The sequence below is a fragment of the Somniosus microcephalus genome, chromosome 15, assembly GCF_052327205.1.
Source record: "Somniosus microcephalus isolate GS21.2 chromosome 15, FLI_Smic_1.0, whole genome shotgun sequence".
Taxonomy (NCBI): domain Eukaryota; kingdom Metazoa; phylum Chordata; class Chondrichthyes; order Squaliformes; family Somniosidae; genus Somniosus; species Somniosus microcephalus.
In genome coordinates this window covers 47,531,088-47,556,457 of record NC_141001.1, presented here as the reverse complement: position 1 = coordinate 47,556,457, position 25,370 = coordinate 47,531,088, and the positions used below count along the sequence as shown (strand labels likewise).

Sequence of the window (25,370 nt, the reverse complement as noted above, 5' to 3'; positions counted from 1 at the left end):
AGGGAGCTGGTCCCAGATTGAGAGAGTCAGGAGAGAGCTGATCCCAGATCGAGAGATTCAGGAGGGAGCTTTTCCCAGATTGAGAGAGTCAGGAGAGAGCTGATCCCAGATCGAGACTCAGGAGGGAGCTGGTCCCAGATGGAGAGAGTCAGGAGGGAGCTTTTCCCAGATCGAGAGTCAGGAGGGAGCTGGTCCCAGATCGAGAGTCAGGAGGGAGCTTTTCCCAGATCGAGAGTCAGGAGGGAGCTTTTCCCAGATCGATAGTCAGGAGGGAGCTTTTCCCAGATTGAGTGTAAGGAAGGAGCTGGTCCCAGATCAAGAGAGTCAGCACGGAGCTGGTCGAAGGTCGAGAGTCAGGAGGGAGCTGCTCCCAGATCGAGAGAGGCAGGAGGAGCTGGTCCCACATCGGGAGTCAGGAGGGAGCTGCTCCCAGATCAAGAGAGGCAGGAGGAGCTGGTCCCAGAACGAGAGAGTCAGGAGAGAGCTGGTCCCAGATCGAGAGTCAGGAGGGTGCTGGGACCAGATCGAAAGTCAGGAGGGAGCTAGTCCCAGATCGAGAGTCCGGAGGGAGCTGGTCGCAGATCGAGAGAGTCAGGAGGGAGCTGATCCCAGATCGAGAGTCAGGAGGGAGCTGGTCCCAGATCGAGAGAGTCTGGAGGGAGCTGGTCTCAGATCGAGAGTCAGGAGGGAGCTTTTCCCAGATCGAGAGTCAGGAGGAAACTGGTCCCAGATCGAGAGTCAGGAGGGAGCTGGTCCCAGATCGAGAGAGTCAGGAGGGAGCTGGTCTCAGATCGAGAGTCAGGAGGGAGCTTTTCCCAGATCGAGAGTCAGGAGGGAGCTGGTCCCAGATCATGAGTCAGGAGAAAGCTGGTCTCAGATCGAGAGTCAGGAGGGAGCTGGTCCCAGATCGAGAGTCAGGAGGGAGCTTTTCCCAGATCGAGAGTCAGGAGGGAGCTTTTCCCAGATCGAGAGTCAGGAGGGAGCTGTTCCCAGATCGAGTGTAAGGAAGGAGCTGGTCCCAGATCAAGAGAGTCAGTACGGAGCTGGTCGAAGGTCGAGAGTCAGGAGGGAGCTGCTCCCAGATCGAGAGAGGCAGGAGGAGCTGGTCCCAGAATGAGAGAGTCAGGAGGGAGCTGGTCCCAGATCGGGAATCAGGAGGGAGCTGCTCCCAGATCAAGAGAGGCAGGAGGAGCTGGTCCCAGAACGAGAGAGTCAGGAGAGATCCGGTCCCAGATCGAGAGTCAGGAGGGAGCTGGCCCCAGATCGAGAGAGTCAGGAGGGTGCCGGTCCCAGATCAAGAGAGTCAGGAGGGTGCCGGTCCCAGATCAAGAGAGTCAGGAGGGAGCTGGTCCCTGATCGAGAGAGTCAGGAGGAGCTGGTCCCAGATCGAGAGTCAGGAGGCAGCTTTTCCCAGATCGAGAGTCAGGAGGCAGCTTTTCCCAGATCGAGAGTCAGGAGGGAGCTTTTCCCAGATCGAGAGTAAGGAAGGAGCTGGTACCAGATCAAGAGAGTCAGTACGGAGCTGGACGCAGGTCGAGAGTTCGGAGGGAGCTGGTCCCAGATCGAGAGAGTCAGGAGGGAGCTTTTCCCAGATCGAGAGTCAGGGGGGAGCTTTTCCCAGATTGAGAGAGTCAGGAGAGAGCTGGTCCCAGATTGAGAGAGTCAGGAGGGAGCTGGTCCCAGATCAAGAGTCAGAAGGGAGCTGGTCCCAAAACGAGAGTCAGGAGGGAGCTTTTCCCAGAGAGGGAGAGTCAGGAGGGAGCTGGCCCCAAATCGAGAGTCAGGAGGGAGCTGGTCCCAGGCCAAGAGCATCCGGAGGGAGCTTTTCCCAGAGAGCGAGAGTCAGGAGGGAGCTGGTCTCAGATCGAGAGTCAGGAGGGAGCTGGTCTCAGATCGAGAGTCAGGAGGGAGCTGGTCCCAGATCAAGAGTCAGGAGGGAGCTTTTCCCAGATTGAGAGTCAGGAGGAAGCTGGTCCCAAATCGAGAGTCAGGAGGGAGCTGGTCCCAGATAGAGAGTCAGAAGGGAGCTATCCCAGATTGAGAGTCAGGAGAAAGCTGGTCTCAGATCGAGAGTCAGGAGGGAGCTTTTCCCAGATCGAGAGTCAGGAGGAAATTGGTCCCAGATCGAGAGTCAGGAGGGAGCTGGTCCCAGATCGAGAGAGTCAGGAGGGAGCTGGTCCTAGATCGAGAGAATCAGGAGGGAGCTGATCCCAGATCAAGAGTCAGGAGGGAGCTGATCCCAGACCAAGAGCGCCCGGAGGGAGCTTTTCCCAGAGAGCGAGAGTCAGGAGGGAGCTGGTCTCAGATCGAGAGTCAGGAGGGAGCTGGTCCCAGATTGAGAGTCAGGAGAAAGCTGGTCTCAGATCGAGAGTCAGGAGGAAACTGGTCCCAGATCGAGAGTCAGGAGGGAGCTGGTCCCAGATGGAGAGAGTCAGGAGGGAGCTTTTCCCAGATTGAGAGTCAGGAGGAAGCTGGTCCCAAATCGAGAGTCACGAGGAAGCTGGTCCCAGATCGAGAGTCAGGAGGGAGTATTTCCCAGATCGAGAGTCAGGAGGGAGCTGGTCCCAGATCGAGAGTCAGGAGGAAGCTCGTCTCAGATCGAGAGTCAGGAGGGAGCTGGTCCCAGATCGAGAGTCAGGAGGGAGCTTTTCCCAGATCGGGAGTCAGGAGGGAGCTTTTCCCAGATCGAGAGTAAGGAAGGAGCTGGTCCCAGATCAAGAGAGTCAGTACGGAGCTGGTCGCAGGTCGAGAGTCAGGAGGGAGCTGCTCCCAGATTGAGAGAGTCAGCACGGAGCTGGTCCCAGATCGAGAGAGTCAGGAGGGAGCTGGTCCCAGATTGAGAGAGTCAGGTGAGAGCTGATCCCAGATCGAGAGATTCAGGAGGGAGCTTTTCCCAGATTGAGAGAGTCAGGAGAGAGCTGATCCCAGATCGAGACTCAGGAGGGAGCTGGTCCCAGATGGAGAGAGTCAGGAGGGAGCTTTTCCCAGATCGAGAGTCAGGAGGGAGCTGGTCCCAGATCGAGAGTCAGGAGGGAGCTTTTCCCAGATCGAGAGTCAGGAGGGAGCTGGTCCCAGATCGAGAGTCAGGAGGGAGCTTTTCCCAGATCGATAGTCAGGAGGGAGCTTTTCCCAGATTGAGTGTAAGGAAGGAGCTGGTCCCAGATCAAGAGAGTCAGCACGGAGCTGGTCGAAGGTCGAGAGTCAGGAGGGAGCTGCTCCCAGATCGAGAGAGGCAGGAGGAGCTGGTCCCACATCGGGAGTCAGGAGGGAGCTGCTCCCAGATCAAGAGAGGCAGGAGGAGCTGGTCCCAGAACGAGAGAGTCAGGAGAGAGCTGGTCCCAGATCGAGAGTCAGGAGGGTGCTGGGACCAGATCGAAAGTCAGGAGGGAGCTAGTCCCAGATCGAGAGTCCGGAGGGAGCTGGTCGCAGATCGAGAGAGTCAGGAGGGAGCTGATCCCAGATCGAGAGTCAGGAGGGAGCTGGTCCCAGATCGAGAGAGTCTGGAGGGAGCTGGTCTCAGATCGAGAGTCAGGAGGGAGCTTTTCCCAGATCGAGAGTCAGGAGGAAACTGGTCCCAGATCGAGAGTCAGGAGGGAGCTGGTCCCAGATCGAGAGAGTCAGGAGGGAGCTGGTCTCAGATCGAGAGTCAGGAGGGAGCTTTTCCCAGATCGAGAGTCAGGAGGGAGCTGGTCCCAGATCATGAGTCAGGAGAAAGCTGGTCTCAGATCGAGAGTCAGGAGGGAGCTGGTCCCAGATCGAGAGTCAGGAGGGAGCTTTTCCCAGATCGAGAGTCAGGAGGGAGCTTTTCCCAGATCGAGAGTCAGGAGGGAGCTGTTCCCAGATCGAGTGTAAGGAAGGAGCTGGTCCCAGATCAAGAGAGTCAGTACGGAGCTGGTCGAAGGTCGAGAGTCAGGAGGGAGCTGCTCCCAGATCGAGAGAGGCAGGAGGAGCTGGTCCCAGAATGAGAGAGTCAGGAGGGAGCTGGTCCCAGATCGGGAATCAGGAGGGAGCTGCTCCCAGATCAAGAGAGGCAGGAGGAGCTGGTCCCAGAACGAGAGAGTCAGGAGAGATCCGGTCCCAGATCGAGAGTCAGGAGGGAGCTGGCCCCAGATCGAGAGAGTCAGGAGGGTGCCGGTCCCAGATCAAGAGAGTCAGGAGGGTGCCGGTCCCAGATCAAGAGAGTCAGGAGGGAGCTGGTCCCTGATCGAGAGAGTCAGGAGGAGCTGGTCCCAGATCGAGAGTCAGGAGGCAGCTTTTCCCAGATCGAGAGTCAGGAGGCAGCTTTTCCCAGATCGAGAGTCAGGAGGGAGCTTTTCCCAGATCGAGAGTAAGGAAGGAGCTGGTACCAGATCAAGAGAGTCAGTACGGAGCTGGACGCAGGTCGAGAGTTCGGAGGGAGCTGGTCCCAGATCGAGAGAGTCAGGAGGGAGCTTTTCCCAGATCGAGAGTCAGGGGGGAGCTTTTCCCAGATTGAGAGAGTCAGGAGAGAGCTGGTCCCAGATTGAGAGAGTCAGGAGGGAGCTGGTCCCAGATCAAGAGTCAGGAGGGAGCTGGTCCCAAAACGAGAGTCAGGAGGGAGCTTTTCCCAGAGAGGGAGAGTCAGGAGGGAGCTGGCCCCAAATCGAGAGTCAGGAGGGAGCTGGTCCCAGGCCAAGAGCATCCGGAGGGAGCTTTTCCCAGAGAGCGAGAGTCAGGAGGGAGCTGGTCTCAGATCGAGAGTCAGGAGGGAGCTGGTCTCAGTTCGAGAGTCAGGAGGGAGCTGGTCCCAGATCAAGAGTCAGGAGGGAGCTTTTCCCAGATTGAGAGTCAGGAGGAAGCTGGTCCCAAATCGAGAGTCAGGAGGGAGCTGGTCCCAGATAGAGAGTCAGAAGGGAGCTATCCCAGATTGAGAGTCAGGAGAAAGCTGGTCTCAGATCGAGAGTCAGGAGGGAGCTTTTCCCAGATCGAGAGTCAGGAGGAAATTGGTCCCAGATCGAGAGAGTCAGGAGGGAGCTGGTCCTAGATCGAGAGAATCAGGAGGGAGCTGATCCCAGATCAAGAGTCAGGAGGGAGCTGATCCCAGACCAAGAGCGCCCGGAGGGAGCTTTTCCCAGAGAGCGAGAGTCAGGAGGGAGCTGGTCTCAGATCGAGAGTCAGGAGGGAGCTGGTCCCAGATTGAGAGAATCAGGAGGGAGCTGGTCCCAGATCAAGAGTCAGGAGGGAGCTGATCCCAGACCAAGAGCGCCCGGAGGGAGCTTTTCACAGAGAGCGAGAGTCAGGAGGGAGCTGGTCCCAGATCGAGAGAGTCAGGAGGGAGCTGGTCCTAGATCGAGAGAATCAGGAGGGAGCTGATCCCAGATCAAGAGTCAGGAGGGAGCTGATCCCAGACCAAGAGCGCCCGGAGGGAGCTTTTCCCAGAGAGCGAGAGTCAGGAGGGAGCTGGTCTCAGATCGAGAGTCAGGAGGGAGCTGGTCCCAGATTGAGAGTCAGGAGAAAGCTGGTCTCAGATCGAGAGTCAGGAGGAAACTGGTCCCAGATCGAGAGTCAGGAGGGAGCTGGTCCCAGATGGAGAGAGTCAGGAGGGAGCTTTTCCCAGATCGAGAGTCAGGAGGAAGCTGGTCTCAAATCGAGAGTCACGAGGAAGCTGGTCCCAGATCGAGAGTCAGGAGGGAGCATTTCCCAGATCGAGAGTCAGGTGGGAGCTGGTGCCAGATCGAGAGAGTCAGGAGGGAGCTGGTCCCAGATCGAGTGTCAGGAGAAAGCTCGTCTCAGATCGAGAGTCAGGAGGGAGCTGGTCCCAGATCGAGAGTCAGGAGGGAGCTTTTCCCAGATCGGGAGTCAGGAGGGAGCTTTTCCCAGATCGAGAGTAAGGAAGGAGCTGGTCCCAGATCAAGAGAGTCAGTACGGAGCTGGTCGCAGGTCGAGAGTCAGGAGGGAGCTGCTCCCAGACTGAGAGAGTCAGCACGGAGCTGGTCCCAGATCGAGAATCAGGAGGGAGCTGGTCCCAGATTGAGAGAGTCAGGAGAGAGCTGATCCCAGATCGAGAGATTCAGGAGGGAGCTTTTCCCAGATTGAGAGAGTCAGGAGAGAGCTGATCCCAGATCGAGAGTCAGGAGGGAGCTGGTCCCAGATGGAGAGAGTCAGGAGGGAGCTTTTCCCAGATCGAGAGTCAGGAGGGAGCTGGTCCCAGATGGAGAGAGTCAGGAGGGAGCTTTTCCCAGATCGAGAGTCAGGAGGAAGCTGGTCCCAAATCGAGAGTCACGAGGAAGCTGGTCCCAGATCGAGAGTCAGGAGGGAGTATTTCCCAGATCGAGAGTCAGGAGGGAGCTGGTGGCAGATCGAGAGAGTCAGGAGGGAGCTGGTCCCAGATCGAGAGTCAGGAGGAAGCTCGTCTCAGATCGAGAGTCAGGAGGGAGCTGGTCCCAGATCGAGAGTCAGGAGGGAGCTTTTCCCAGATCGGGAGTCAGGAGGGAGCTTTTCCCAGATCGAGAGTAAGGAAGGAGCTGGTCCCAGATCAAGAGAGTCAGTACGGAGCTGGTCGCAGGTCGAGAGTCAGGAGGGAGCTGCTCCCAGATTGAGAGAGTCAGCACGGAGCTGGTCCCAGATCAAGAGAGTCAGGAGGGAGCTGGTCCCAGATTGAGAGAGTCAGGAGAGAGCTGATCCCAGATCGAGAGATTCAGGAGGGAGCTTTTCCCAGATTGAGAGAGTCAGGAGAGAGCTGATCCCAGATCGAGAGTCAGGAGGGAGCTGGTCCCAGATGGAGAGAGTCAGGAGGGAGCTTTTCCCAGATCGAGAGTCAGGAGGGAGCTGGTCCCAGATCGAGAGTCAGGAGGGAGCTTTTCCCAGATCGAGAGTCAGGAGGGAGCTGGTCCCAGATCGAGAGTCAGGAGGGAGCTTTTCCCAGATCGAGAGTCAGGAGGGAGCTTTTCCCAGATCGATAGTCAGGAGGGAGCTTTTCCCAGATTGAGTGTAAGGAAGGAGCTGGTCCCAGATCAAGAGAGTCAGTACGGAGCTGGTCGAAGGTCGAGAGTCAGGAGGGAGCTGCTCCCAGATCGAGAGAGGCAGGAGGAGCTGGTCCCACATCGGGAGTCAGGAGGGAGCTGCTCCCAGATCAAGAGAGGCAGGAGGAGCTGGTCCCAGAACGAGAGAGTCAGGAGAGAGCTGGTCCCAGATCGAGAGTCAGGAGGGTGCTGGGACCAGATCGAAAGTCAGGAGGGAGCTAGTCCCAGATCGAAAGTCAGGAGGGAGCTTTTCCCAGATCGAGAGTCCGGAGGGAGCTGGTCGCAGATCAAGAGAGTCAGGAGGGAGCTGATCCCAGATCGAGAATCAGGAGGGAGCTGGTCCCAGATCGAGAGAGTCTGGAGGGAGCTGGTCTCAGATCGAGAGTCAGGAGGGAGCTTTTCCCAGATCGAGAGTCAGGAGGAAACTGGTCCCAGATCGAGAGTCAGGAGGGAGCTGGTCCCAGATCGAGAGAGTCAGGAGGGAGCTGGTCTCAGATCGAGAGTCAGGAGGGAGCTTTTCCCAGATCGAGAGTCAGGAGGGAGCTGGTCCCAGATCATGAGTCAGGAGAAAGCTGGTCTCAGATCGAGAGTCAGGAGGGAGCTGGTCCCAGATCGAGAGTCAGGAGGGAGCTTTTCCCAGATCGAGAGTCAGGAGGGAGCTTTTCCCAGATCGAGAGTCAGGAGGGAGCTTTTCCCAGATCGAGTGTAAGGAAGGAGCTGGTCCCAGATCAAGAGAGTCAGTACGGAGCTGGTCGAAGGTCGAGAGTCAGGAGGGAGCTGCTCCCAGATCGAGAGAGGCAGGAGGAGCTGGTCCCAGAATGAGAGAGTCAGGAGGGAGCTGGTCCCAGATCGGGAATCAGGAGGGAGCTGCTCCCAGATCAAGAGAGTCAGGAGGGAGCTGGCCCCAGATCGAGAGAGTCAGGAGGGTGCCGGTCCCAGATCAAGAGAGTCAGGAGGGTGCCGGTCCCAGATCAAGAGAGTCAGGAGGGAGCTGGTCCCTGATCGAGAGAGTCAGGAGGAGCTGGTCCCAGAACTCCCACAGGTTCATCAAGTGCTCCCCCCCCACTGTCAAGCCAGAGGAGGAAGATGACTCCTCAAAGGAAGCTCCAGTCTCTGAGGGTGCACCGTCACACGACCCCTGCACACCCAGCCCAGTGCAGATACCCGAATGTCGGTGGGTCCTGTAACAGGGAGAGTAGGATCTCATTGAAACTTATAAAATTCTAACAGGACTAGACAGACTAGATGCAGGAGGAAGCTGTTCCCGATGGCGGGGGAGTCCAGAACCAGGGGTCACAGTCGAAGGATAAGGTGTAAGCCATTTAGGACTGAGATGAGGATGAGATGAGAGTTGTGAATACGGCAGAAAAGATCATCGGGTGCGCACTTCCGTCCATCGAGGAGATCTTCCAGACCAGGTGCCGGAACAAGGCCCGCTCCATCATCCAGGACCCCAATCACCCTGGGCACAAACTGTTCTCCCTCCTGCGGTCCGGACGTCGGTACCGCAGCACCCGAACCAGGACCAGCAGGTTTATGAACAGTTTCTATCCACAGGCAGTGCGCCTACTGAACTGCTAATCGCACTGCCCCATATATTATAGTTATATGTTTATGTAAATATATATATTATACTTATATTACCATATATTTATCATATTACATTACTATTATTTCCAGTGGTAATTGAGGCTTTTTTGCACTATTCATCATATCCTGCAACTTGGACTGTTATTGCTATACTTTTTGCTTATTTGCTTATTGTTTTTATTTATACTTGTTTTTATTTTATTGCTTTTATATTATACTAGCTGGGGGGAGCCCGGCTTTGCCAGGGCTGTTTTGGGCCGGGCGGTTTAAATCGAGTGCGAGGCTTTGGGCCTCTCTGTGTCCCTCTGTGAATCTGGTGCCGGGCAACCTTTTAAATCGAGTCCCAGGCTTTCAGGCCCTGTCTCTCCCTGTGTGAATCTGCTGCCGGGCAACATTTCTACCTTTTAATACCTTGAAAGATGAAAGTGAAAGTACTTATAAAAGGTTTTTAGTAAATCTTATGTTATTTTTAAAAGAGATACTAACTTTTTCAAAGCTGGATGATCAAAGTAGTTTGAGCTGGAAGCTGAAGTAATGGCAGTGAAACAATGGCTGCCACATCCCTGAGATGAAAACGATTAGTCCCGCCCACACACACACACACCGATTGGCCAACCATCAGGGGCGGCACAGGATTGGTCGAACCTTGACGTCAGTCAATCAATGCTAAGTAGCAGATAATGAGTTTAATTTTGAAGGTTTTTTGCATAAGGCGCGAACAATTTTCGTCCGACCGAAAAGTAAATACGCTTACGAGCGTCCCGGAAGCGTAAGCTTTCTTTGGAGGTAACGCGCGCGTAGGTACGCTCTATAACTTTCGAGCACATAGCCGGACAGACGCACACGTGAGGACAGACAGAAGGACAGACAGATAGACAGACAGAAAGAAGTATCCGTTTATATATATAGATAGATAGATAGATGCTTGTATTGTGGGAGTGAGTGGGGAATAAGCATTCCATTGCACTAGTTACATATGGCAATAAAATGATCTTGAATCTTGAGGAATTCCTTCACCCAGAGAGTGGTGAACCTGTGGAATTCTCTACCACAGAAGACAGTTGAGGCCAACTTATTAAATATATTCAAGAAGGAGTTAGATATATTTCTAAAGGCTAAAGGGATCAAGGGATATGGGGAGAAGGCAAGGACAGGGTACTGAGTTTGGATGATCAGCCATGATCATATTAAATGGCGCAGCAGTCTCGAGGGGCCGCATGGCCTACCCCTGCTCCTATCTTCTATGTTTCAATGTTTCTATGAGAGTCAGGAGCAAGCTGGTCCCAGATCGAGAGTCAGGAGGAAGCTGGTCCCAGATCGAGAGTCAGGAGGGAACTGGTTCCAGATCGAGAGTCACGAGGAAGCTGGTCCCAGATCGAGAGTCAGGAGGAGCTGTTCCCAGATCGAGAGTCAGGAGGGAACTGGTTCCAGATCGAGAGTCACGAGGAAGCTGGTCCCAGATCGAGAGTCAGGAGGAGCTGTTCCCAGATCGAGAGTCAGGAGGGAGCTGGTCCCAGATCGAGAGTCAGGAGGGAGCTGGTCCCAGATCCAGAGAGTCAGGAGGGAGCTGGTCCCAGATCGGGTCAGGGGGGAGCTGGTCCACGACCAAGAGAGTCAGGAGGGAGCTTTTTCCAGAGAGGGAGAGTCAGGAGGGAGCTGGCCCCAGATCGAGAGTCAGGTGGGAGCTGGCCCCAGATCGAGAGTCAGGAGGGAGCTGGTCCCAGATCGAGAGTCAGGAGGGAACTGGTTCCAGATCGAGAGTCACGAGGAAGCTGGTCCCAGATCGAGAGTCAGGAGGAGCTGTTCCCAGATCGAGTCAGGAGGAAGCTGGTCCCAGATCCAGAGAGTCAGGAGGGAGCCGGTCCCAGATCGAGAGTCAGGAGGGAGCTGGTCCCAGATCGGGTCAGGGGGGAGCTGGTCCACGACCAAGAGAGTCAGGAGGGAGCTTTTTCCAGAGAGGGAGAGTCAGGAGGAAGCTGGCCCCAGATCGAGAGAGTCAGGTGGGAGCTGGCCCCAGATCGAGATGCAGGAGGGAGCTTTTTCCAGATCGAGAGGGAGCTGGTCCCAGATCGAGATGCAGGAGGGAGCTTTTTCCAGATCGAGAGGGATCTGGTCCCAGATCGAGAGTCAGGATGGAGCTGGTCCCAGATCAAGAGAGTCAGGAGGGAGCTGGTCCCAGATCGAGAGTCAGGATGGAGCTGTTCCCAGATCAAGAGAGTCAGTAGGGAGCTAGTCCCAGATCGGGATTCAAGATAAATATATTCCACTGAGGAAAAACGGGAGTAAAAGAAAAGACAGCCATCCGTGGCTAAGTAAAGTAATAAAGGATAGTATCCGACTGAAAACAAGGGCATATAAAGTAGCCAAATCTAGTGGGAGGATAGAAGATTGGGAGGCATTTAAAAGCCAGCAAAGAATCACTAAAAGATTAATTAAGAAAGGGAAGATAGATTATGAAAGTAAACTAGCAAAAAATATAAAAACAGATAGCAAGAGTTTCTACAGTCATATAAAAAGAAAAAGGGTGGCTAAAGTGAATGTTGGTCCCTTAGAGGACGAGACCGGGAAATTAGTGGTGGGGAACATGGAGATGGCAAAAATGCTGAACAAATATTTTGTATCAGTCTTTACAGTAGAGGACACTAAAAATATCCCAACACTGGACAAACAGGGGGCTATGGGGGGGGAGGAGTTAAATACAATTAAAATCACTAAGGAGGTGGTACTCGGTAAGATAATGGGGCTAAAGGCGGATAAATCCCCTAGACCCGATGGCTTACATCCTAGGGTCTTGAGAGAAGTAGCGGTAGGGATTGTGGATGCATTAGTGGTAATTTTCCAAAACTCCCTGGATTCAGGAAAGGTCCCAGCAGATTGGAAAACTGCTAATGTAACGCCGTTATTTAAAAAGGGAAGTAGACAAAAGGCTGGAAACTATAGACAAGTTAGCCTAACATCTGTGGTTGGTAAAATGTTGGAGTCCATTATTAAGGAAGCAGCAACAGGACATTTGGATAAGCATAATTTAATCGGTCAGAGTCAGCATGAAGGGGAAGTCACGTTTGACAAATTTGCTCGAATTCTTTGAGGACGTAACAAACAGGGTGGATAAAGGGGAACCAGTGGATGTGGTGTATTTGGACTTGCAAAAGGCATTTGATAAGGTGCCACACAAAAGATTACTGCACAAGATAAAAAATCACGGGATTGGGGGTAATATACTGGCATGGGTGGAAGATTGGCTATCTAACAGAAAACAGAGTTGGGATAAATGGTTCATTCTCGGATTGGCAATCAGTGACTAGTGGTGTTCCGCAGGGGTCAGTGCTGGGACCCCAAATCTTTACAATCTATATTAATGATTTGGAGGAAGGGACCGAGTGCAACGTATCCAAGTTTGCCGACGATACAAAGATGGGAGGGAAAGCAGTGAGTGAGGACATAAAAAACCTGCAAAAGGACATAGACAGGCTAAGTGAGTGGGCAGAAATTTGGCAGATGGCGGCGCTGTATGTATAGCTGACGCGTCCCTACGGGGAACAAGCATTCCATTGTACTTGTTACATATGGCAAATAAATCTAATCTGAATCTGAATCTGAATAATGTTGGAAAGTGTGAGGTTATGCACTTTGGCAGAAAAAATCAAAGAGCAAGTTATTATCTAAATGGAAAGAAACTGCAAAGTGCTACAGTACAAAGGGATCTGGGGGTCCTGGTGCATGAAACACAGAAGGTTAGTATGCAGGTACAGCAGATGATCAGGAAGGCCAAAGGAATCTTGGCTTTTATTGCAAGGGGGATGGAGTATAAAAGCAGGGAAGTCTTGCTTCAGTTATACAGGGTACTGGTGAGGCCACACCTGGAATACTGCGTACAGTTTTGGTTTCCATATTTAAGAAAAGATATACTTGCTCTCGAGGCAGTTCAGAGAAGGTTCACTCGGTTGATTCCGGAGGTGAGGGGGTTGGCTTATGAGGAAAGGTTGAGTAGGTTGGGCCTCTACTCATTGGAATTCAGAAGAATGAGAGGCGATCTTATCGAAACATATAAGATTGTGAGGGGGCTTGATCGGGTGGATGCAGGGAGGATGTTTCCACTGATGGGTGAGACTAGAACTAGGGGGCATAATCTTAGAATAAGGGGCTGCCCTTTCAAAACTGAGATGAGGAGAAACTTCTTCACTCAGAGGGTAGTAAATCTATGGAATTTGCTACCTCAGAGAGCTGTGGAAGCTGCGACATTAAATAAATTTAAAACGGAGATAGACAGTTTCCTAGCAGATAAGGGAATTAGGGGTTACGGGGAGCGGGCAGGGAAGTGGACGTGAGTCTAGGTTCGGATCAGCCATGATCCTATTGAATGGCGGAGCAGGCCCAAGGGGCCGTATGGCCTACTCCTGCTCCGACTTCTTATGTTCTTATGTTCTTATGGAGCCGGTCCCAGACCAAGAGAGTCAGGTGGGAGCTGGTCCCAGATTCAGAGAGTCAGGAGGAAGCTGGTCCCAGATTGAGAGAGTCAGGAGGGAGCTGGTCCCAGATTGAGAGAGTCAGGAGGGAGCTGGTCCCAGAATAGGAAAGTCAGGAGGGAGCAGGTTCCCAGATCAAGAGTCAGGAGAAAGCTGGTCCCAGATCGGGAGTCAGGAGGGAGCTGGTCCCAGATCGGGAGTCAGGAGGGAGCTGGTCCAAACCAAGAGAGTCAGGAGGGAGCTTTTTCCAGAGAGGGAGAGTCAGGAGGGAGCTGGCCCCAGATCGGGAAAGTCAGGAGGGAGCTGGCCCCAGATCGGGAAAGTCAGGAGGGAGCTGGTCCCAGATCGAGATTCAGGAGGAAGCTGGTCCCAGATCGAGAGTCAGGAGGGAGCTGATCCCAGATCAAGAGTCAGGAGGGAGCTGGTCCCAGATCGGGTCAGGAGGGAGCTGGTCCCAGATCGAGTGAGTCAGGATGGAGCTAGTCCCAGATCGAGAGAGTCAGGAGGGAGCTGGTCCCAGATCGAGAGAGTCAGGAGGGAGCTGGTCCCAGATCGAGAGAGTCAGGAGGGAGCTGGTCCCAGATCGAGAGAGTCAGGAGGGAGCTGGTCCCAGATCGAGAGTCAGGAGGGAGCTGGTCCCCGATCGAGAGAGTCAGGAGAGAGCTGGTCCCAGATTGGGAGTCAGGTGGAAGCTGGTCCCAGATCGGGAGTCAGGAGGGAGCTGGTCCCAGATCGAGATTCAGGAGAGAGCTGGTCCCAGATCGGGAGTCAGGAGGGAGCTGGTCCCAGATCGAGAGAGTTTGGAGGGAATTTGTCCCAGATCGAGAGTCAGGAGAGAGCTGGTCCCAGATCGGGAGTCAGGAGGGAGCTGGTCCCAGATCGAGAGTCAGGAGGGAGCTGGTCCCAGATCGAGAGAGTCAGGAGGGAGCTGGTCCCACATCAAGAGAGTCAGGAGGGAGTTTGTCCCAGATCGAGAGTCAGGAGAGAGCTGGTCCCAGAACGGGTCAGGAGGGAGCTGGTCCCAGATCGAGAGAGTCAGGAGGGAGCTGGTCCCACATCAAGAGAGTCAGGAGGGAGTTTGTCCCAGATCGAGAGTCAGGAGAGAGCTGGTCCCAGAACGGGTCAGGAGGAAGCTGGTCCCAGATCGAGAGAGTCTGGAGGGAACTGGTCCCAGATTGGGATAGAAACATAGAAACATAGAAGATAGGAGCAGGAGTAGGCCATTCGGCCCTTCGAGCCTGCTCCGCCATTCAACGAGATCATGGCTGATCATCCAAACCCTAGCATCCGGTCCCTACACCGACAGCCATCCCACCCAAGCCCTATCCCCGTAACCCCACGTATTTAATCCCCCCTAACACTAAGGGCCAATTTTTATCATGGCCAATCAACCTAACACGCACATCTTTGGACTGTGGGAGGAAACCGGAGCACCCGGAGGAAACCCACGCAAACACGGGGAGAATGTGCAAACTCCACACAGTCACCCGAGGCCGGATTTGAACCCGGGTCCCTGGCGCTGTGAGGCAACAGTGCTAACCACTATGACACCATGCTGTCCGGAGGGAGCAGCGCAAGACTGAAACTGGGTGTGAGATTGAAACTCAGGTGGGAGGTGGTGGTAGATCAGCCCATTTAAGGGCTGGAACAATGTATCATGGCACATCCCATAGCAGAGTGAGATTTAATGACTGAATCTGAACCTGCTTTATGTGTTTTCAGTTGAGACAGGATGTCGTAGATGGGGCTTGTCCAGGGCTGTTCCAGTTACCAGGCCTGTTAAATTAGATGACTTGTAACTCCCAGTAGGTACCAAGCTGCAGGGTCCTTCACTTAAACATTCCCCAAAGGACTGGCTCTAATAATCACCAACACCTGATCATAAGCAATCTGCAGCCAAGGAGTTGTTGATCAGAACACTGTTGTGTGACTGGATCCAAAGGGCACTGTGGTGTGACTGGGTCTGAACCAACTGCAATAAACATAGTGGGCTCAGGGAATCAGAGTGAAAAGGCATCATCAAGGCAGCACGGAGAGTTCAAGAGAGACTGCAGCTTCAGAAATAACAGAGAATTCCATCAATAAACCAGTCAGTAATTAAATACACACACACACATCACTGGGTCTCACAGATCAATCCATCAACATGTTTGTTACAGTAGAGAAAGGATTTAGTAACATGGAACCCATTATCTATAAAATTAGTCTGTCACAGGAGTTAGATTGGGGATACAATACTGCTCATATCCTGTGTCAGGCCAAAGCAGACAAGAACATATTGCCTACATCAATCATAGTATTACAGTTAATGCATTTTATTATTGGGTGGTTAAAGTAGAGACATATACTGTACACATCCAGCACAGGCACCAGTCTATACAGGAGGAGGGTGAGTCACGCTTGAAGTATGAATTGCAGACAGGACTATAACCTGTCACGCCGATTCTCAGTCTGATGCTACCTTCAAGCATGGCTCCTTGGTCAGTGTGCAGGAGCCGTAAGTTTGCCCTATGGTGCGAATATCAACGTCTCATACCAATGTGAGCATATCATTTGCAGACATTCCTTAAACAAACAATTACTAAGCAATTGGCAGGCAGCTCCAACTGAGAGCACTGAAGCTAGCATTCTGTCAACAGGGACTAAACTACTGCTGCATTAAACTTGAATAAAGTTATTTTTCATTCAAACTTGCATTATAAAGGATCGCAAAATAAATTGAAAACCTGAACATTACTACACAAACATGCAATTTGAAAACTGGTGTCAGATGCTAGTTAAAGGCCATACAGAAATCGCAGTACACAGGAGACTCCCAACAAGTGTATGCAAATAAATCACAGTGCTTTATTCGGTTCAATAAACAGAATTCTGTACAATTACACAGTGAGTAACCATATCCTGCTGAATAAACAGGAACTGTACAAATACATAATGAGCAGCATCACTGTGCTGAATTAACAGAAACTCTGTACAATCACACAGCAAAAAAAGACTCCATATGGTTATTTGCAAAATCACAAACGTAAATTCTTCCATGAGCCAGTACAATCGGGCAGCGTAATAGAAAATCACTGTCTTTTTTCTTTGTATTAAAAAATATTCATTGATACATTTAAGAGTGGTAACCTGACGCGGTTTTATTAATACGGCTGAAAATGGGTTATCACAAAAAGTAAGCATTTTTAATAAGAGTGTCCAGTCTTCCACCTGTGAGTAACCTTATTTTAAATCACTGAAAATGACTTAAAAAAAACTATACTGAACCATTTACTAGTTTCATTGATGTACATTAGTCAGTTACTTAGTAAATTAAATGTTTTAAAATACAGTATAAACACTTTTAAAACGTACCTACTGGTGCCTGTACACCTAAGAAAATGAGCTCAATTTGAAAAGCCTCCTCGAACGGCCTTAATCAGGGGAAACTCACCCTCCTCATTTTTTAGATCTGGGGGCGTGACCAGTTTTGTGGGCGGGGCCGGCTTCGGGCAAAGTTATCTTTAAATCAGCGTTAAAGATCACAGAAACTCGATACAGGTTGAGCGTCCAGAATCCGGACTCTGGGACGATTGGTGGCAGGGTCGTCCGGAATCCGTAAAATGTTCCGGAATCCAGAACTCCAGATTTTGGACGCTCAACCTGTACTTCAAAAAGCCATTAACTTTTGTTGTCTATTTTTGAAAAATCCTATGAAAAATGCGAGTGATGCAATAAAGCTTTAGTGTTGTTTTTTATCCTCCTTAATCTGCACAGCTCCACTAAGTGTTTCCGCCAGGCTGCGGCCACGGCACCACACCGCCCTGGTGGCCTAGTGTGGGCCATCGGATGCTCTGCAGAGCTCGCAGCATCCCTCCCCTTTAACAGAAGGGGAGGGGCGGAGAAACGCGTTAGCGCTACGCGGAACGGCCCAGGCATTTCCGGACTCGGAACGTGTTTCTAATGTCCGAAGTCCGGAAACGCCCGAGCCCAGGTTGCGATATTTCCTCTATCTAAATCCTTCATGATTTTAAACACCGCTATCATTCTCACTGATTAATGATCAGAGATTTCTCTCCTTGATTATTGTTCAGTGAACAATTTATCTCTATTGATGAGTAATATCTGATCATCAGTCACACTCGGATTTAGTCAGTAATCGGTCTTTCTCATTATTGATCTGTAACCTATGTGATCATCACATTCTTATTACCGAACAGTAAACTCCCTGACTATCAGTCTGTATCTGATTAATAATCAGACATCTGTTAATTATCTGATTATTGATCAGTAACTACCCTCTTGGATTATTGAAAAGTGATCATACACTTTCTGATTATTGATGTGTAATCACTCATTCTCTATGATTATTGATCTATAATCTTTCTCCCAATATTGATGACCATCACTCTCCCTGATTATCTGTTAGTTTCTCTCTCTAATTATTGATCAATATTTTTTGTGATTATCAGTGTTTCACACTGATTATTGATCAGTAATATCTGTGATTAGCCGTCTACCTCCAATTATTGATGAGCTGATTATTGATACCTGATTAATAATAGATTAACAATCAGTGATCTCCCATCATTATTGATGTGTAATCACTCAGATTATTGGTCAATAATCTTTTTCTCGGGCTATTGGTCAGTAACGTCAATGATCATTGCTCACTTTCTGAGGATTGACCAGTTATTTTTGTGATCATCAGTCTCCCCTGATCATTAATCAGCAAATAACCCCCTCTCCGATTATTGATGAGTAATAATGCTTCCTGATTAATGATCAGTGATCTCTATGGTTATTGATTGGATAACTGGCTCTAATTATTGACAAGTAAACGCTAACTATTTGTCTCTAGTTTTCAATGACAAGGTCTAGCAAAAAAGCCTGGTCACTCATAAGGAAACTTCTTTTTTATCCATTCACAGGATATGGGCGTCGCTGGCAAGGCCAGCATTTATTGTCTATCCCTAATTGCCCTTGAGAAGGTGGTGATGAGCCATGTGCTTGAACCACTGCAGTCCGTGTGGTGACGGTACTCCCACAGTGATGTTAGGGAGGGAGTTCCAAGATTTTGACCCAGCGACGATAAAGGATCGGCGACATATTTCCAAGTCAAGATGGTAGGGGAACTTGGAGGTGGTGGTGTTCCCATGCGCCTGCTGCCCTTGTCCTTCTAGGTGGTAGGGGTCATGGGTTTGGGAGGTGCTGTCGAAGAAGCCTTGCCGAGATGCTGCAGTGCATTTTGTAGACGGTACACACTGCAGCCACGGTGCGCTGGTGGTGGAGAGAGTCAACGTTTAAGGTGGTAGATTGGGTGCCAATCAAGCGGGCTGCTTTGTCCTGGATTGTGTCGAGCTTCTTGAGTGTTGTTGGAGCTGCACTCATCCAGGCGAATGAAGGGTATTCCATCACACTCCTGACTTGTATCTTGAAGAGGGTGGAGAGGCTTTGGGGAGTCAGGAGGTGAGTCACTCGCTGCAGAATACCCAGCTTCTGTCTTGTAGCCACAGTATTTATGTGGCATGGGCTGCTTCATTACAAATGGAACTTAAAACTGGGCAATCATCAGCAAACATTCCCACTTCTGACCTTATGATGTAGGGATGTTATTGATGAAGCAGGTGAAGATGGTTGGGTCTAGGACACTACCCTGAGGAACTCCTACAGCGATGTCCTGGGCCTGAGGTGATTGGCCCCTAACAATCATCTTCCTTTGTGCTAGGTATGACTCTAGCCCGTGGAGAATTTTCCCCCTGATTCCTATTGACAGCAATTTTACTAGAACTCCTTGCTGCCACACTCGGCCAAATTCTGCCTTGATGTCAAGGGCAGTCACTCTCACTTCACCTCTGGATTTCAGCTCTTTTGTCCATGATTGGACCAAGGCTGTAATGAGGTCTGGAGCTGAGTGGTGCTGGTGGAACCCAAAGTGAGCATCGGTGAGCAGGTTTTATTGGTAAGTAAGTGTCGCTTGATAGCACTGTAGACAACACCTTCCATCAGTTTGCTGATGATCAAAAGTAGACTTATGGGGCATCAATTGGTCAGATTAGATTTGTGCTGCTTTTTGTGGACAGGACATACCTGGGCAATTTTCCACTTTGTCAGGTAGTTGCCAGTGTTGTAGCTGTACTGGAACAGCTTGGATAGAGGCGCAGCTAGTTCTGAAGCACAAGTCTTCACCACTATAACCGAGATATTGTCGGGGCCCATAGTCTTTGCTGTATCCAGTGTACCCAGTCATTTCTTGAGATCACGTGGAGTGAATCGAATTGGCTGAAGACTGGCTTCTGTGATGGTGGGGACCTCGGGAAGAGGCTGAGATGGATCATCCACTTGGCACTTCTGGCTGAAGATGGTTGCAAATGCTTCATCCTTTTCATGCGAAGAAAAACACCAGTGCAGATTTGAATGGTCCACTTCTGTTCCATAACATTCTATGAAAAAAAAATAAAGGTTGCAAATGCTTCAGCCTTGTCTTTTGCACTCAGGTGCTCAGCTCTGCTATCATTGAGGATGGAGATGTTCATGGAGTCTCCTCCTCCTGTTAGTTGTTTAATTGTCCACCACCATTCACGACTAGATGTGGTAGGACTGCAGAGCTTTGACTTGATCCATTGGTTGTGCGGTTGCTTATCTCTACCTATAGTACGCTGCTTCTGCTGTTTAGCATGCATGTAGTCCTGTGTTGTAGTTTCCCAGGTTGGTACCTCATTTTTAGGTATGCCTGGTGCTGCTACTGGCCTGCTCTTCTACACTCTTCAGTGCACTAGGGTTGGTCCCCTGGCTTGATGGTAATGGTAGATTGAGGGATATGCCAGGCCATGAGGTTACAGATTGTGATGTAATACAATTCTGCTGCTGCTGATAGCCCACAGCGTCTCATGGATGCCCAGTTTTGAGCAGAATCTAGCCCATTTAGCACGGTGGTAGTGCCACACAACACAATGGAGCGTGTCCTCAGTGTGAAGAAGGGAATTTGTCTCCACAAGGACTGTGCGGTGGTAACTCCTACCATTACTGTCATGAACAGATGCATCTGCGACAGGTAGATTGGTGAGGACAAGTAGGTTTTTCCCTCATGTTGGTTCTCTCAGCACCTACCGCAAGCCCAGGCTGGCAGCTACATCCTTCAGGACTCGGCCAGCTCAGTCAGTAGTAGTGCTACCGAGCCATTCTTGGCGATGGACATTGAAGTCCCCACCCAGAGTACATTGTGTGCCCTTGCTGCCCTCAGTGCTTCTTCCAGCACTGGTGCAGCACATAAACCACCACACAGATATTAGTGTAAAGTGTCCTGAACAGTATCGCCACACACCTCAATAACATGTCAAAAGTTAATGGGGACGAGCTCTTTGAAGAATCAGTAAAGTGGAAGTGGCGTAGATACAGACTGGTCCCACCTCAGAGTGAGGAAGATATCTTCCACCTATTCTTTATTGAGGAAATAGAGAGAGCATTGAGTTTCATGAAAGCAGGACAAGCTTGCTTCCTTGACGAGATTTCACCAGAACTGCTACTAGACCTTGGAAAGAAGAGCATAAATGGCTGTCATTGTTTATGTCCTGTGTCATCCAAGAGAGCTAGAAGCAGATAGGGCAGAAATCTAAGATGATAGCTATATCAAAACCAGGAAAGAAATACTCCCTCCCAGCTAGCTACTGTCCTAGATCACTTCTGAGCTGTCATTACAAACTTCTGAAGTGACTAATCCTGCAAACAATCGTGCTGACAGTAGATCAGGCTCTGATGGCTAGGCAGGCTTCAGATCAAATAGGAGCACTTGTGACCAAGTTCTTGCTCTTGCCACCTATATAGAGAATGGTTTCCAGCAGAAGGAGAATACAGGAGCTATGCTTCTTGACTGAACACATGGATGATCCAGAAGAATGGACTTCCCCAGGGATCTGTTATGACTGCAATTATTTAACATATTTACAAATGATCCGCCTCCAACAATCTCCAGCCCATTCAAGTCTGTAGATGACATCTGCCTGAGACAGAGACTTCAAAAAGATTGAGCACAACTTGAACTAAAACATGCAGCCATCAGTAACTATTGCAAAAAGTGGAGACTTAAACCCAGTGTGTCAAAGACTGTGTCGTCACGCTTCCATCTTAATTATGCCAACGCTTCATGAGAACTCAACATCTTCTTGGATGGAGAACGGCTGGCACATGACCTAAAACCAACATATGTAGGAGTAACTTTAGACTGCACATTTAGCTACAAGGACCAGCTCACCATGGTAGTTCAGAAGACCAAGAACAGAAATGGCTTCCTAAATAATCTTGAGGGCTCAACTTGGGGAGAGAATGAGCAAAGGTGTGCAACGCACCGCTACCTCTACTACATAGTTGGAGAATACTGCACTTCCTGTGTCTTTAAACTCTTCCCACACAAAAATACTTGCTGTACAATTAAACAATGAGAATAATAACCGGGACTATTAGACCAACAAACACCGAATGGTTACCAGTCCTCTCAGATATAGACTCCTAACTCATATTGCAGCAAAAAACCTCCTTGAAAAAAATCAAGATGCCACAACTGCCACTTTTCAAAGTTATATGGGAGGCTTGTCACCACCAGCAGCAGACCAATCTGGACTATGTTACCAACCATCGCCACAGCGGATGCTGCCTCAATATGGCTGACTGAATGGGGACGAGCTGCTCCTTCTTGCTCCTTCTATAAGAAACTCCTTCCTCATCACTAGGCCTGATGAGAGACAGGCTGGTCTCGAGTTGCCACGCCATCTCTGGAACATGCTCAACTGTTTTAGATGTGTGGCAATAAGGTGTGTGGTTAATGACTATACCTGGGGACTGAGGAATGTCCATCTGTGCAGCCGTGGTGTAGCCGAGGATGCCGCACATCTACTGAATGGCTGCTCAGTTCATGCTGGTCTACCAGGACTTACCAGACTCCACAATTCTGACCGTGAAGCTACTGAATGGCTGAAGCATGTACAAGGTCTACCTAAGCTCCTTGACACTTTTCACATTTTTGACTTATTGTTTACTCCCTACTTCATGGTATGTGTTTTGAATTTTCCCAGTCTTTACTGTACCACTTTTGCATTTTTATGTTTTGTCTCTATTGATAAGCAATCTCCATGATCAGTTTTCTGATTATCTGTACTCTCTCCCTGAACATTGATCTCTGAACTTTCTCTGATTATTGACACTAAGAACTCTTTCTTTCTGATTATTGATCAGTTATTACTGATCTGTAATCACATTCTGTCCCCAATTATTGATCTGTAATATCTGTGATCACTCTTATTAAGAATCATTTATCTCTTAATCAGTAATCATTCTGATGATCCATCAGTAAATGCTAATTATGATTTGGTTCAATAATTTGTGATTATCGCTCTCTCTGATTATTGATCGCTGCGATTATTCGCCTCTTCAAGTCAATCATTAATCTTGCTCCAATGATTGATCAGTAATGTTTGAGATATTCAGTCTGCCTCAAGAAACAGGAGAACGTGGTGAGCAGGGGATCTTCAATGACGGATGAGTTTCACCATTAGGGGTTTATTGTTAAACCTGGACATGCTAACAACACACAATACCTGTTACGGTTTACATCATAGAAACGTCGGTCTGCTTATAAACCACCTTTCTGCTGTGAACAAGTTCAGAAAAGCCCAAACTGTAACAACACTTTGTGATTATTGATCAGTGAGTGACCTTTTGTTCTCTCATTATTGAAGAATATTCACTCTCTCTGATCATTGATCAGTAACCAAGCAACTCCACAGCTTCAAAACTTCCCCAGAAACGTGACAAAGCGCTATATCAATGCCAATGCTTGTTTTCTTTCACTGGTTATTGGTCACTAATCTCTTTCTATTGATCAGTGATCACTCTGATTACTTATCAGCGACCTCTCGCCCTCAAACTGATCAATCGTCTCTCTGATTACTGTCGAAGTGCCAGTCTTACCGTAGCGTCCTGCCCCGCGTAGTGCCCGATCACTCGGGCGCCTCCCGGGTGCCTTTTGCTGAACTCGCTGATATCATAGACCTTCCTGTGGATCACCAGCCAGCGGTCGGTGCGGGTGCAGTGTGTCTGCACTTCCTCCCAGGTAAAGAACCCATCCCGACCCCGCTCCGTACTCGAGCCCATCACTTCGAGCCCGGGCAGTGACTTCGACCCTATCCCCACCCGGACTGTGTCTCAGACCCTCCCTGCCCGGGCTGTGCCTCAGTCTCTCCCCGCTTTCCCTCACTCCCTGTCCGGGCTGTGTCTCAGGCCCTGCCCGATCTCCTGGCTCCCTGCCTAGATTTCCTATCGTCCGCTCTCCACACTCGGGTTCTCCCCAATTTCAGTACCACATCCAGCAACAAGCGCCGGGCTATCGCCCCTGGAGGGGGAAGGTACCGACTTGAAAAGCTATTGGATACTTTCTACATCAATCATAGGTATTTTCTACAGTGATTGGTTTATAGCACTGTCAATCACACGGGCAGTTATGGTTGTGCTATTGGTGAAATATCTTGGGCGTCAATCAAACCATTTCCACACACTATTGGCTGATGGAAACGTCAATTCGCCAAATCCTAATTGCTATTGGTTTGTTGCAGCACCAACTCCTCTCACGCGGTTCGGGACATGTCTTTCATTGGTCGCTGCATGGACAGCAGATCTTCTCAATGGGTGAGAGGAATGAATGAAGTGAGAGACTCGCCTCTCTGCTGTTTGATGTTGGGCGAAGTTAGAGGCAGCACGAGTTTAAATTATTCATATCAGATTTCGTCAGCTTGCAAGGAAACTGAGACGTGGGAACTTGAGGGCGATTCAGATGTTAAGAACTGAATGTCTGAAAGAGCCACATAACCGCATTTCAAGTCTAAAATCTGGCTTTTACAAAAGGTTACTAAGAAATTAGAAAGGAAAATACTGAGATCTGGTAGGTGAGAAGTAGGTCATACGGATTTTAATTTTGTGTCGCTTTTTCACTACCTCTGCAGAAGACTTACATTTATATCGCACTGTCAGTCATAACGGCACAAAAGGAGGCCATTCGGCCCATCGAGTCCATGCCGGCTCTTTGTAGAGCAATCCAGTCAGTCCCATTCCCCCACTCTATCCCCTTAGCCCTGCAAGTTTATTTCCCTCAAGTGCCTATCCAGTCTCCCCTTGAAAACATTGAGTGTCTCCGCTTCCACCACTTCCGTCAGCAGCGAGTGCCAGGTCCTTGCCACTCGCTGTGTAAAAAAGTTTTTCCTCACGTCCTCCCTGTATCTCTTGCCCAAAACCTTAAATCTGTGTCCCCTAGTCCTTGTGCCATCAACTAGTGAGAACAGCCTTTCCCCATCTGGTCTATCCAAACCCGTCATAATCACACAGAATCACAGAAACCCCACAATGCAGATAGAGGCCATTTCGGCCCATCGAGCCTGCACCGACACATATCCCACCCTATCCCCGTAACCCCACGTATTTAATCCCCCTAACACTAAGGGTCAATTTATCATAGCCAATCAACCTAACCCGCACATCTTTGGACTGTGGGAGGAAACCGGAGCACCCGGAGAAAACCCACGCAAACACGGGGAGAATGTGCAAACTCCACACAGACAGTAGCCCGAGGCCGGATTCGAACCCGGGTCCCTGGCGCTGTGAGGCAACAGTGCTAACCACTGTTGAATGTTTAAATGTCTTAATCTAAATGTACACTCTCGGGAGCCGCAAGCCTGCATTTCGTTGTACTGCACTTGTGCACTAACAATGACAATAAAAGTTGATTATTATTATTATTATTATTACACCTCTATCAAATCACCCCTCAACCTCCTTTGCTTGAATGAAAACAAATCCATCTTCTCCAACCTGTCATTGTAGCTAAGATCCTCCATCCCCAGAACCATTCTGGTAAATCTCCTCTGCAACCTCTCAAGGGCTTTCACATCCTTCCTAAAGTGTGGTGACCAGAACTGGACGCAATACTCCAGTTGTGGCCTAACCAGCGCTTTATAAAGGTTCAGCATAACTTCCCTACTTTTGTACTCAATACCTCTATTTATGAAGCCCAAGATCCCATATACTTTGCTAACCACTCTCTCTATGTCCTGCCACCTTCAGGGACCTATGCACATTAACTCCCAGATCTCTCTGTCCCTGCACACTCTTTAAAACTGTGCCATTAAGTGTATATTGCCTCTTCCTGTTCCTTCTGCCAAAATGCATTACATAATAAGAACATAAGAAGTAGGAGCAGGAGTAGACCATACGGCCCCTCGGGCCTGCTCTGCCATTCAATAGGATCATGGCTGATCCGAACCTAGACTCACGTCCACTTCCCTGCCCGCTCCCCGTAACCCCTAATTCCCTT

The 25,370-nt window shown here is 50.1% G+C and overlaps 1 protein-coding gene across 1 annotated transcript in view; it reads right to left on the bottom strand.

The window, feature by feature from the left end:
* The window catches only part of LOC147106709 (acyl-CoA (8-3)-desaturase-like), a 113,800-nt gene extending 90,397 nt beyond the window's left edge, over positions 1–23,403 (bottom strand). The window contains exon 1 of the mRNA XM_086007765.1: positions 22,979–23,403. Within this exon, the coding sequence (XP_085863891.1) occupies positions 22,979–23,161 (183 nt within the window). The 5' untranslated portion in view covers positions 23,162–23,403. The remainder of the gene's footprint in view (positions 1–22,978) is intronic.
* Positions 23,404–25,370: the final 1,967 nt, after the last annotated feature.